The sequence below is a fragment of the Nannospalax galili genome, unplaced genomic scaffold (genome assembly GCF_000622305.1).
Source record: "Nannospalax galili isolate Female #2095 unplaced genomic scaffold, S.galili_v1.0 scaffold188, whole genome shotgun sequence".
Lineage (NCBI taxonomy): Eukaryota > Metazoa > Chordata > Mammalia > Rodentia > Spalacidae > Nannospalax > Nannospalax galili.
The window spans coordinates 1,647,520-1,661,146 of record NW_008360325.1 but is presented as its reverse complement, the minus strand read 5'-3'; the positions used below and the strand labels follow the sequence as shown (position 1 = coordinate 1,661,146).

The window sequence follows — 13,627 nt, the reverse complement described above, 5'->3', positions numbered from 1 at the left end:
TACCCCACACACATCCGCAACCCCAGCTCCAGTTGGGCAGAGGCAGGAGAGTCTTCAGGGTTTCCTGGCTCCCAGCCTACCCCAGAGAACATGAGCCCAAGCTCAGGGAGAGACCTCCAGCTCAAAAGTATAGATGGAGAACATTCTGTGCCCTCTTCTGGCCTTCTCCTACATGCTTAGGAACATGTTCCATACTCACACAAATAAGTAAGATTCTTAAAAATCTACCAAACCTGCAGAGCCAAGTGAGAGAGAACAGTTCATTTACAGTGGAGCAGTCATGACCACAGCTGGACATGCCAGATGCTGGCCAGGTTTGTGGAGGAGCTGGGGCTCATTTCTGAGTGAACCAGCTTGATGAGTTTCCTCTAGCTCTGTCCCCTATGTAGCCTCCCTGGGGCTTCAGTGGACAAGACATGGCTCTGCTTAATGCATGGCAAGCTGTCTGACTTGTGTCACTTCATTTGAGGATTGAGGGCCAGTCTAGAACCAAACTGAAGTGCTTTTGTTTTTTTTCTTTCCTCAACCCATTTTTGTATGTATTCTCTCCAGGCACTTACTGGAACAACGTTGTTCCCCGGGGGACAGCTTCTGCCACAAAATGGGCCTTTGTGTTGGCTTCTGCTGCTCCTACCCAGGAAGGTGAGTCAGTCTTAGCCTGACTGAGAAACATGGTGCAAAGGTTAGTTAGCAGCTGAAAAGTCAGACCATTATCTGACCATAGTAAATGTGGAGTTGTGGCTGCACAGACCTTAGGACAGGAAATATAGCAGCGTCATGGGCCGGTAGCCCTGTGAGCTGAGCCAAGGGCCTGCAGCTGGGTAGACCTGCTCAGGAGAGCCACTAAGGGGAACAAGGGTAGTGATGCCAAGTCAAGGCAGTGTCCTTGTGGTGAAGGCAACCATGAAGGGGTTCCAGGAGTTGGCAGCAGCTGACTTTCAGGGTCAAGTTGCATGACCAGCTTCTGTGGGTTCTTTTTCATTGCTTCTGAGAACTCTCGTGTCACCTCCAAGCAACTTTCCATCTGGCTTCAAGCTGCCGGCTCACCTTATACCCTGTGGAGGTTTCACACCCCAAGCTCTGCCTGCAGAGGTAGAGCTCCTGCTGACTTGTGCCTAGGAAGAACCCTCAGCCCCTCAGTAGAACCAGGAGAGCAGAGCCACCACCCAGTCAGCTGAGAACCCTGGGCAGGTAGGTGACCTGTCTGGGAAGAAGCCAGAGCCTCCAGGGGTGCTAAATGAGGAGATGTACGATCCCTATGACTAATAGGAAGCAGTTTGGTTCATTCAAGCTATCAGTTCCACCAGCTTTGGATAACTTTGGCCAGTACAGTAAATATTTGCCTTTGAGACTGTACTGACCACAGTCCTGCCAGAAATCCCAGAAGATGATAAGTTGTTTCCTGAGTTTGGCACAACTACCTTTAGTAGCAGCACCTGACCCAAGCTGGTAGGAAGCAGCCTACAGTCTTCACTGAGGGTCTGTTGTGGTGTGTACATGTGCCACAGGCCTGTCATTGCACTTCCCTGGGGAGCTCCCGGGTACCTCTGGCTGACTCTTCTATCAAAGTTTTCAAATTTTAAAATAAAATATTGAAGTCTTAAGGCATCTGGCCACAAATTTTAAATAATACTTTATGTTATACACTGTCCCCCAAGAATTTTAAGTCCCCCAAGGATTATTTTCATTCTAAACACTGTTAAGCCTGAAGGTTCTGCTAGAGTGCCGAGTGTGACTTTGAGGCCAGGATGGGAGAAGGATTTCCAGCCTTCCCTGCCGTCTCCAGCAGGCATTTACCAGAAGAGCCAAGGAAGCACCTGCCAAGGAGCTGCTGGCCTGACTCCTTTTAGGAGACAGATTGACAGCCCCCTGTTCTTGGTGGTTTAACATTTTGTATTTTAAAATGCTCCCTGACCTTTGTAGAGGTCAGAGCCACTCTGCCATCACCGTAGCCTTCGTAAAGAGCTCATGGGCCCTGCTTTCTTTTCAGGCTTGATCTTTTTAAGGCCTATTAAATACCTATGGTGGTATTTCCCTCTAACTTCAGGGGCTCAGCAGCACCTGTCCCCTCCCTATATGGGTAAGGGTAAGTAACCACGCAGAGTCTGCAAGCAGTTCAGGGCTCTGCCTGAAGGAAATGATGTTTTGTGGACTTAAGGTGCGTGGCTCAGTGAGTGTTCGGTAACAGATGTGAACCTTTTCTGCAGGAAGCTCCTTATGGCTGTGCCAGAGCAGCAAGGACCTATGCAGCATCAGTGCCCAGAGTGTGCAGTGCCGCCCCTCTACAGTGCAGCTCCCCCCCGACGCCGAGATGAGGGCATACGCTGCGTGTCAGGATGCGCTGTGGGCCTTGGACAGCCTCGGCCAGGTGTTCATTAGGACACTCTCCAAAAGCTGTCCCACAGGCATGCACTGGACAAAGCTGGACCTTTCCCAACTAGGTATGGCGACTTATGAGTGCTCCAGCCAGGGCTTGACCCCTACAGCCACATCAGGATATAGCTGACTCAAGTGTCCTCTCCCACACTCAGCTTGGGGGAATTCTTAGGTGATACATGTCAGTTGTTAGATTTTAAAATATTTTATTTATTACTTTTTTTATGTGTATGAGTGTATTGCCTACATGTATGTGAGTGTACCAGTGTCGTGCAATGCTGTGGAGGTCAGAAGAGGGCTTCGGATTCCCCTGGAACTGGAGTTAGGACGGTTCGTAGCAGCCATGTGAGTGCTGGGAATTGAACCCGGGTTCTCTGCAAGAGCAGTCAAGCTGTTGAATTTTAGAGTGCAGCTGGCTCCTTTTCCAGACTGAATGGGCCTCTTAATTTTGTAAGGAACTTTACCTCCCTCACTTCTTATAGTTTGCAGTGTTCAGAACCCAAGAGGTTATGAGGTATTCAGAAGTTGCCACTAAGATCTTAAAATTGTAGCATTGCCCCATTGATGAGGACTTTTTTTTTTTTTTTTTGGTCTTTTTGAGACAGGGTCTCCCTATAGTCCCAGCTATCCTGGAATTCACTATGTAGACCAGGCTGGTCTTGAACTCACAGAGGTCTGCCTGCCTCTGTCTCCCAAGTGCCGGGACTACAGGCATGTGCCACCATGCCTGGCTAGGACTTTTTTTTTAAGGTGAGAAAAATTTGTATTTAGAATTAGACTACTGGACTGCTTAGATGATCCCAATTTTGTTGGCAACATTCAAAGAATTGTAATCAGGAGCCAGACGAACATAGACCTTCTTCTGTCCATCGGGTCTGATCAAGGTATTGACCTCAGCCACATCAGTGTCATAGAGTTTCTTCACAGCCTGTTAGATCTGGTGCTTGTTGGCCTTGACATCCACAATGAGCACAGTGTGTTGTTGTCTTCTATCTTCTTCATGGCTGACTCAGTGGTCAGGGAACTTGATGAGGGCTTGGTGGTCAAGCTTGTTTCTTCTGGGGGTGCTCTTGCAAGGGTATTTGGGCTACCTCCGGAGCCGCAAGGGCTTGGGTCACCAGAAGGTAGGTGACGTGCAGATCTTCTTTCTGTGGCTGTGGATGCCTTTCAGCACTTTCTTCGTGGCCTTCAACACCTTTGCTTTGGCTTCAGCTTTGGGAGCGGCAGGAGCATCCTTCACTTTCAGCACCACCTTGGCGAAAGCTGTGATGAGGATTTTTTCACAGACCTGAAAAGGCTCTGTGAGGATGAGTAACTCAGGAGGCAGAGGCAGGTGGATCTCTGTGAGATCGAGGCTAGCCTGGTCTCCATAACAAGTTTCAAGCCAGCTGAGGCTACAGGGAGACCTGTCTTGAGAAACAAACCAACAAAAAAACCAAAGAAAATGTCAGCACTGGTGCAGCTGCCCTGCTGTGACCTTTGAATCGGAAAGGGAAGGTGCTCCCTGGATTGGGGCCATGCTCACTCATCTGCCTTGGCATCTCAAAGAACACCACTGGTCTGCCTTGCAGGTGTATAATGTGGGCTCTCCTTCAGACAAGCTGAAGAGGCACTGTGCTGCTAGCAGCCTCTCTTCTCTGAACCATTGCAGAGTTAGAACAGGCTCAGCCTTTGGTGCCATGTGGAAGTATCTCATAGTCCCAGAGTTACACTTTTCTTGAACGACCCAGCAACTCAAGTGTTGTTTGTCTGAAAGCAGAGGCTATCCTAGGCAGGATCAGAGTGAACTTTTTTTTTTAATATTTTATTTATTATTTTTATTTTATGTGTACACGTGTATTGCCTGCGTGTAGGTCAGTGCACCCGTGTTGTGCAGTGTCCGCAGAGAACAGAAGAGGCTGACAGATCCCCTGGGACTGGAGTTACGGACAGTTGTTAGCTGCCATGTGGGTGCTGGGATTCAAACCCGGGTCTTCTGCAAGAACATTCAGTGTTCTTAACTGCTGAGCCATCTCCCAAGCCCCCAAAGTGAACTTTTAAACTCCAAGGAATACTATCTGGGAAACACTTCCTTTGTTATGCACTGGCAACCAGTATTTCATGGACTTGAATGAGTGTTTAATGTAGAAGAACTCAACCACATGTATGAAGTGGGGGTTGGGGGGTTAGAAGAGGAGGAGGAGTACTTGTTGCATTGATATGTATACACCACCATCCCCATAAAGTAAGTTTTACCCCAGCAGGCCTGGGCCAGGCCAGTGGTTATTGGCAGTGGGGTTTTTGCAAGCTGCTAGGAAGAGATAAGGCCCTGAACATAACCCAGTCTGCTGTGGAATGAGCTGTGTGCCTCAGTTAGGGACTTCCAAAGGAACTGTGATTACTTATGCCTTGGGCTTCACACCCTGTCTTTCATACCTACTAGTCACCCAGCTTTCCAGGGCAGTTGCCAGCCCAGTTATTGGCAGTGACTGAGCAGACAAGGCTAAGCTAGCTGTGGCCTGGACACTAGTGCCAGTTGAGCCCTGCTTCCTGGCCTGGGAGACCTTTCCTCTGGCCCTGAGCCTTTCTCTAGTAGTCCCCACCAGACCATGATGGGAGGCCGCTAGTGCCCTGAGAAAGGCCAGGACTGGTGTGTGTTCTCCCCACTCCTCAACCTCAAAGACAAGGGGAAGTCCATGCTCATTCTGCCTGGGAGTGAGCTGTTTCCCCAGCATCAGCCTCTCCATATAGTCATCCCACCAATAGGACCCCCTACCCAATGGACCCAGCAAGCCTCCTGTCTAAATGTGAGCTATCTCAGGAACATATCCCTCTTGGACCCTCAGGCTGCTAGGATGTGCACCAGACCACTTCGCTTGCACCATCAACATTATATTTTGAAGCACTGCCTTTTTTTTCTTTTTTCTTTTTCTTTTTATGTGTATGAGTGTTTTACCTGCATGTATGTAAATGCACTCATGTTGTGCAGTGCCCATGGAGGTCAGAAGAGGACATCAGATCCTCCAGAACTGGAGTTACAGATGGTTGTTAGTAGCCATGTGGGTGCTAGGGACTGAACCCAAGTCCTCTGGAAGTGCAACCCAATAAATAATAAGAGCCTGATATACACTGTTTTTAGGGGATGGAGAGATGGCTTAGTGGTTAAGAACACTGGTTGTTCTTGCAGAAGACCCAGGTTTGAGTCCCAGGACCCACATGGCAGCTAACAACTGTCTGTAACTCCAGTCCCAGGGGATCTGACAGCCTCTTCTGACCTCCACGGTCATTACATGACATGGGTGCACTTACCTACATGCAGGCAATACACACATACACATAAAATTAAAATAATAAATAACATTTTTTTTTTGGTCTTTTTGAGACAGGGTCTCCCTGTAGCCCCAGCTGCCCTGGAACTCACTATGTAGACCAGGCTGGCCTTGAACTCACAGAGATCCACCAGCCTCTGCCTCCCAAGTGCTGGGATTAAAGGCATGCACCACCATGCCCGGCAATTTTTTTTTAATTAAAAAAAAATACTGTTTTTAAAATGATTGTAGGGGGACTGGAGAGAGGGCTCAGCTGTTAAGAGCACTGGCTGCTCTTGCAGAGGACTGGGTTCAGTTCCCATCACCCTTGTGGTGGCTAACAACTGTCTGATAATTCCAGTTCCAGGGGATCCAGTGTCCTCTTCTGACCACAGGCATTGCATGGCACAGGTGCTCTTACTACATGCAGGCAATACATTCATACATATAAAATAAAAATAATAAATATTTTTTAAAATGATTGCAGGGCTGGGTTTAGTGGCACATACCTTTCATCCCAGCGCTCTGGAGGCAGAGGCAGGCGGATCTCTATGAGATTAAGACCAACCTGGTCTGGTTACATAGCAAGTTCCAGGCAAGCTGGGGCTACAGGGTCTCAAAAAACCAAACAAACAAACAAAAAAGATTATAGATTGTGAGCCCAGACCTGGACTTTCTTCTAGAACTATCTCCTTTCCACCATTACAAATACAGATCACCAAGTTTATTGCTGCTTTGTGATTAAATTAAAGCCAAACACAGTAGCCTTCACCTGTAGGTCAGGAGACTGAGGCTCAAGGATCACCAGTTCAAGATAAGCCTAGGCCACACAGACCGTGTCTCAAAACTGAACAAGACAGATTAAATTAAGAGGCTTACATTAAATGGCTGTCTGCTGAGCAGCCATTAAAGAAACAGAACATGGAGTTCTGCAGTGATTTATTACAGTCCTGGATTTTGGAAGAGTTGTGCATCATGTAGCAGATATTTAAGATCTTTATAACATTTCATTTCTCATTATTCCTAAATACATATCACGTCAGGCATTGGACTGTTTAGCAAACTAATGCAGTTTGTAGTTTAATTCATCTGGTCACAGCATGTAATGATGAAATATTATGTCAGTTTGTTCCTTTAGGTAACAAATGGGATTATGTCATGCAATAATTTATTTATGTAGGGAAATATTTTATAATTTGCAAAACAACAAACAAATGCTACTGTCTGTTCTAAGCTGCATATTTTAGAGACCCTACAGTGGATGTGGTGTTACATGCCTATAATTCTGGCACTCAGAACTGAGGTAGAAGGGTTGCAAGTTTGAGGATAGGCTGTGCTATACAGTGAGACAGTCCCCCATCTAAGAAAACAGTTTTAGGGACTGGAGAGATGGCTTAGTGGTTCAAGAACTATTTGTACAGAGGACCCAGGTTTGATTTTCAGCACCCACATGGCAGCTCACAACTGTCGATAACTCCAGTTTCAGGGAATCAGATCCCATGCCATCTTCTGACTTCTGTGTGCATTGCATGCCTGTGGTACACTTACATGCAGGCAGTACACGCATACGCATAAAATATAAATAAATCAAAAAATTTTAGTTTTTTTTAACTTTTTAAAAAGTTTTATTTATTTTTCATTTTATGTGTATTCATGTATTGACTGCATGTATGTAAGTGCACCCATATCGTGCAATGCCCGAGGGAGGACAGAAGAGGTTGTCGGATCCCCTGGAACTGGAGTTACAGACAGTTGTTAGCTGCCATGTGGGTGCTGGGATTCAAACCCCGGTCTTCTACAAGAACAACCAGTGTTCTTAACCGCTGAGTCATCTCTCTAGCCCCTTTTAAATAGTTTTTAAGAGAAAGTGTTGAGTTTGGTGAATCAGATAATTACTCTTCTCTTTGATGAAACATAAAATGGGGAGCATCAGTCTAAGTTCCCCTTTAGTCACAAGTCCCAGGCATCAGCAGCTATGCACAGTGAACAGCTCCCTCCTCCCCTAGGACACTTGGGTGGCATACACTGATCAGGTGCTTCTTATTCATATAGTGTGGAAGAGCCAAGAAGACCGTGCTGGCTCTGGTAGTATAGTCAGAAGGGGCAGATCTCTTTTGCCCACTAGAAACAGTCACAGCTGCTAACTCTGGAGAAATGTGAGAGAGCCAGAGAGACTTTGGGGAGTGAGGAGGCACTGCCACACCCCCTGTGGAACAGATGTAAAAGCTGCAGGAAAGTAAGTCCTCAGCTTACTTTGTTTTTGAATTGAGACTGTACAGTGAAGTGTGTTCTGGCAGGCTTTATTTGTTCTGAGAGTGGGCTCACCTTGATGTATGAACTCCCACCCTACTGGCAGTGTTTTCATTGGCTGCTCACTCTGAGAGGCCAGCCCAGTATGCACCCGTCCCCTGTGACTATGAGCATTTTTAGCTGCTGCCTCAAGTTCTAAACAGGCGGTTGGGAGACTCATGCAAGATTGTCTTGTAGTTAGAATCTGGTTCTCTGAGGCTGGAGAGATGGCTCAGCGGTTAAGAGCATTGACTTCTATTGGAAAGGACCCAGGTTTGATTCCCAACACCCACATGGCAACTACAAACCATACTTAACTCCAGTTCTAGGGGAATCCAAAGCCTTCTTCTGACCTCCGAGGCATTGCATAACATAGGTGCATTCACATACATGCAGGCAATACATTCATAAACATAAAAATAATAAAATATTTTTTAAAAAAAGAATCTGGTTCTCAGCTTTTCCTACTGTTACTGAAGAAGGCACTTTATTGTGACTTATTATGTGTAATGTCAGAATTCTGGGGAGTCTATCTTAACTTCTTGCTAAGTCATCAAGGAAGAAAAAAATACAGTTAATCTTAGAATCAAAGAAATCAGCAGGTTTAGAACAAGGGAATACTTACTATAAAAAAAAAAATTAGACATGAGATATCTAACTTATGCCCCAGCACCTCTATTTAGGCTTTTATCCTAGAAAGCAATGAATGTTTCTGCTCTTTCCCATTTTGAGACCAGGGTCTCACTGTGTAGCCCAGGATGGCTCCCAACATGATCCTGCTGCTTTAGCCTCTTAAGTGCTGGGACTATGGGTGTGCCGATTTACACACACATACACACAACCAAAACACCTTCTGCAAGAATGGTTATAATAGCTGGGTGTCGTGGCACACGCCTTTAATCCCAGCACTCGGGAGGCAGAGGCAGGCGGATCTCTGTGAGTTTAAGGCCAGCCTGGTCTACACAGTGAGTGCTAGGCTAGCTGGTATCGTCCTCTTTTTTTTTTTTTTTTTTTTTTTTTAAAAAAAAAAAAAAAAAAAAAAAAAAAAAGAATGGTTATAACAAAGCTTAGACATGACCCAAATGCCCATGTGAATACAGGAATGCAGAACTGATACTTGCCTACAGTGGAATAATTCTTGGCAACAGAGAGAGACTGGCGGTGGTTGCTGGTTCATATTGTAGCATGTGTACTTTAATTTTGCTCATGCGAGCCCCCAGGAAAGACTGAGCTAAGCTCTAGTGGTAGAAGTCAGTCCAGCAGTCATCTTTGGCTATATAGCAAGTTTGAGATCAGCCTTGGATGCATGAGACCTTCACCTCAGCCCTGAGGCCATTGGCAGGAAGAGACTTTGTGGGATGACAAAATATTCTTTTTTTTGATAGGGCATGGGTTGTCTTGTTAGATTAATTTGTCAAAACTGTGCTTGAACCCTTAACCTCTGTGCATTTGCTGTTTATAAAGCTCCAGAGGTCAGAGGTAGCTGACCTGAGTTCAAGCCTGCTTTTCCTCTTTACTTCTACTTGGTCCCCTTCTGGCCTATCTCTTGGCTAAGTCCTGCAGTCTCCTGTGTGAACTGGATAATGACTGTGTTGTTGTGAGGTTTGAAATCAGAGTGTGAAAGACTTTGTTTTGAGCCTGTCCTGCAGTGGCTCTATCGTGACCTGACTGCAGCACTTTTTACCAGCCCAACCATCACTGATGTAATTTCTTTTCTTTTTTTGAGAAGCTCTTGTCAAGCCCTCTACCACTAAGCCACACCCCAGCCCGGTTTCTTTTCATTTTGACCCCTCCACTTCCTTTCCTCTTACAGTTAGCAACTAGTTTAATTAACAAAGAGAAATACAAAATAAAATGAAAACTCTTCGGGAGATTTAATCTTAATTTTGGTAAATAGGAGCCCGTCTCGCTGCAGAGTCCACTAGCAGTATTCCCTTGTTGGATGAGGTGGACAAGGGGACTCACATGAAGATTTGTGTCTCAGTGTTTGGTAGCTCAGGTACTGTGCCTATGGTATCATGGCCACTTTGCAGCAGCCTACACCTGGCAGGCAAGCCAAGTCCCCGCACCTGACAGGGAGACAAGACCAGATCACACACAGCATAGAGCTGCAGATGCAGCCTCCTGTTGTCTTCTGAAGTGTAAAATCAAAGTTCACACACTAAATGAAAGGTTAGTCACTTCACAAAAGTAATTACAGTGTGTGTTTCCTGTTTCACTACAGGAGCCATCAAATTAACCAGCTTGGCTTGTGGAAATCAACATATCTGGGCCTGTGATTCCAGGGGTGGGGTTTACTTCCGTGTTGGAACCCAGCCTCTGAACCCTAGTCTGATGCTTCCAGCCTGGATCATGATTGATCCACCTGTCCAGGTAAGTGAAGCACTCTGGAAAGGAAAGTATACTTCTTAGGAAGGCAGAGGCCGCTCAGGCCTCCCAGGGTGTGCACAGAGAGACATGTCCAGTCAGTACTCCTCCATCACTGACACGACAGCTTGGAATTTGCTATCTATGGAGTTTAGAACTGAACACATTACAGCATTATCTGAGCCAGTGCAAGCTTTTTTCCTTTAAAAGGGGTTTTTAGTCTTTTCACCAAGTGCACATTATTTTTTTAAAAATCAAACATTACCCAGAAATACAAAGAAGAAAATTTGCGTAAAATGTTGCCATAGAGATATCTTTTATCAGTTTGTTGTTTTCTTTGGCAGTTCCAGGGGTTGAATCTAGGGTGTCACAAAAGCCAGGCAAGCACTCTTCATTGAGCCAATACAGACACAGCCCTTTATCAGTGTTTTGTGGGTGCCTTTCCTAGCTTTAAGAATTTTTGTTTCTTGGGCTAGTAGAGTACTTGCCTTGCATGTTGCGGGGATTCAATCCCAGCACCGCCTACCCCAAGATCTGTGTCCTCTTTGCCCTCCCCTACTCTGGTATTTCTGTTTACGGTGTGTTCTGAAAGGTTTTTGTTAGCTCTTCCTGAAAACCTAATAGGCTTTATTCTTGTCGTAACTGTATTTCTATTAAACCCTACGTTAGGGGATGTGACTTTTCAAGAGTTTGCTCAGACTTCTAATCTCTGCTTTATGACTTTGTTGGAAAAGACATGAAGTTGCTTTATGTAGAAGGAGTAGAGGGGCAGGAAGGGGACAGCCTCAGTGGAAGTGGGAAGGAATCAAGAGTCTGGGTAAGCCAGGCATGGTGGCACCCAGAGGCAGGAGGATCTCTGAGATCTGCGAGATTGAGGCCCTCCTGTCCATAGTGAGCGCCAGGCCAGCTGTGGCTCCACAGAGACCCTGCCTCAAACACCTGTGTTCCTGGTTGTCCACATTCTGGTGTCCTCTGCAGACACAAGATTAAACTGGATGAACTCCAGCATATGCTCTGCAGCTCCTCTGCACTGGGCAGCACGCCAGCAGCAGAGTGGTAGGAACAGTCCCCAGCAGAGGAGTGCTTATTTCTGAGCTCGTTCGGCACTGCCAGTAGAGGTAAGGAGAACTAGCCGACTTTCCGTTAGTCCCATTATTGCTCTTGAAATCTCTGTTGCCTGCACCCAGGTGGATTCCTTTGGCATCACCGCCAATACATTCCTTTTCTTCTTCTACTAATTACTTTATATTATTTAAGAGCTACAAGTGGGGACTGGAGAGATGGCTTAGCGGTTGAGAGCACCAGTTCCAGGGGATACAATGCCCTCTTCTGACCTCCATCAGCATTGCATGACATAAGTACACTTACATACATGCAGGCAAAACATTCATACACATAAAGTAAAATTAGTAAATTTTAAGATTTTATTTTAAGAGCTATAATTTAGCTATGCCTGGTAGTTAGTGTAAGCTTGTAACCACAACTACTTAGGTGGCTGAGGCAGGAGGATCTCAAATTCAAGGCCTTCCTGGGCTATAGAGTGAGATTAGGACCAATATGGCATCTTAAATGAGATTTAGTCTCAAAAAAAAAAAAAACACACAAAAAAAAACCCCACAAAAAACCAAGTATGGTGATCCCAGCATTAGAGGAGATAGAGGTAAAAGGATCAGTAGTTTCAAGGTCGTGAGTTCAAAGCCAGCCTGAGTTAAGTGGTGCCTTGTGCCAAGGAACCAAAAAGAAGAAAAACTTACAGTCCACATACCGTAATTTTCCCTTCTACCCTATACAGCTCAGTGGTTTTTAGTATATTCACTAAACAACGTTACCACTGTCCACATCTAGAACACTTTCATCCTCCAAGAGCAAACTTTCTGATAGTGGCTCTTATTATGTAGACTGACTGGCCTTGAATTCACAGAGACCCATCTGTGTCTCTGCCTCCCAAGTGCCTCCCAAAGGCCTGCACAACCATGCCCAGCCAGAAGCAAGTTCTTTACCAATTAACTGTCACCCTTTGCTCCTAGAAGCCTCAGGTCACTCAACCTATCAGCCACTGATCATTTTCTGTTTCCATATTTCCCTGTTTTGTAGATGGTATATGAAAGGAATCACACTAAATTATGTGTCCTTTTAAAAGACTTCTAATTTTTTTCTAAAGATTTATTTTTATATGTGTATATATGCATGTGTATGCCATCTGGGTATAGGGGACCATAGACCCAGAAGAGGGTGTCAGATCCCCTGAAGTTGGAGTTACAGACTTGTGAGCTGCCCTGTGGGTGCTAGAATCTGAACCCAGGTCCACTGCAAGAGCAACAAATGCTTTTAACCACCAAACCATCTCTCTAGTCCCTAGATTTTTATTTTTACTTTTAATTATATGTATATATGTGTCTGTGTATGGGTTTGTGTATGTGAATGTGATGCCCATGGAGGCCAGAAGAGGGCATCAGATTTCCTAGAGCTGAAGTTACAGAGGGTTGTGAGCCATCTGATGGGTGTGCTGGGTTCCAAACTTAGGTCCTCTGGAGAAGCAAGCAGCATGGGCTCTTAACCAGTGGGCTGTCTCTCCAGCCACACATGTAGCCTTTTTGTCAGACGTGTTCAGAATTCATCCATGTTTTAGCATTTATCTGTTCTTCATTTTTATGACTGAAAAACATTCCATCAAAGTAGATTCACAGTTCATTCATTCCTTGGTTGGGGCATCTGGGTTATTGCAGCTTTCTGGCTACTGTGAATAAGGCTACTACGAGCATTTGTGTGCAGGTCTCTGGAGACACATTGTCAGCTCCATGGACCAAGCCCTGTAGTAGAGCTGCCAGGTCATCTCTTGGTTCTGTAGGATGTCCCCTGTTGTAAGCAGCAAGTGCTGCCTGTCTCCTGCAGCTTCCTCTCCTTTCTCACCGAAAGCATTTTCTTCCTGACTCTTTACCCTAGTACGTGTGAAGTGGGGTTTGTTTTTTTGCTTGCTTGCTTGCTTGCTTGCTTGAGAAGGATCTCACTAACTGACTTGGAACTCTAAACTAGGCTGGCCTCAGACTCACAGCACATCTTCCTTTGCCTCCCAGTGCTGAGATTTACAGGCGTGTGCCCCACATTTGGCTCTCTCCTCCTTTTAAGTGGTTTCTCATTTTGTCACAGCGGCAAAACTAGTCCAATTAACACGTATTGAACAACACTTTTCATTCATGGGATAAGTCTTCCTCTATCATGACTTACAGTCCTGTGTGGACATGTTGTGGATATTTTTATGTACATTGTGGTATGGCTTGCTAGTACTATTGAGGATTGTGTCCATATGA

General features: G+C 45.6%; 1 protein-coding gene and 1 pseudogene across 5 annotated transcripts in view; one reads left to right on the top strand and one right to left on the bottom strand.

Moving 5' to 3' along the window:
* The window catches only part of Tecpr2 (tectonin beta-propeller repeat containing 2), a 108,351-nt gene that overhangs the window by 81,467 nt on the left and 13,257 nt on the right, over positions 1 to 13,627 (top strand). For 3 of the 5 annotated variants that reach the window (XM_008825589.3, XM_029559908.1, XM_008825590.3), the window contains exons 15-17: positions 553 to 642; positions 2,208 to 2,441; positions 10,177 to 10,325. In XM_008825589.3, coding sequence (XP_008823811.1) covers positions 553 to 642; positions 2,208 to 2,441; positions 10,177 to 10,325 — 473 coding nt within the window. Of the gene's footprint in view, positions 1 to 552; positions 643 to 2,207; positions 2,442 to 10,176; positions 10,326 to 11,297; positions 11,438 to 13,627 lie in introns of all 5 variants that reach the window. The other 2 variants (XR_003848200.1, XM_029559909.1) reach the window with 2 other exon arrangements.
* Positions 3,167 to 4,057, bottom strand: LOC108490320 (annotated as a pseudogene).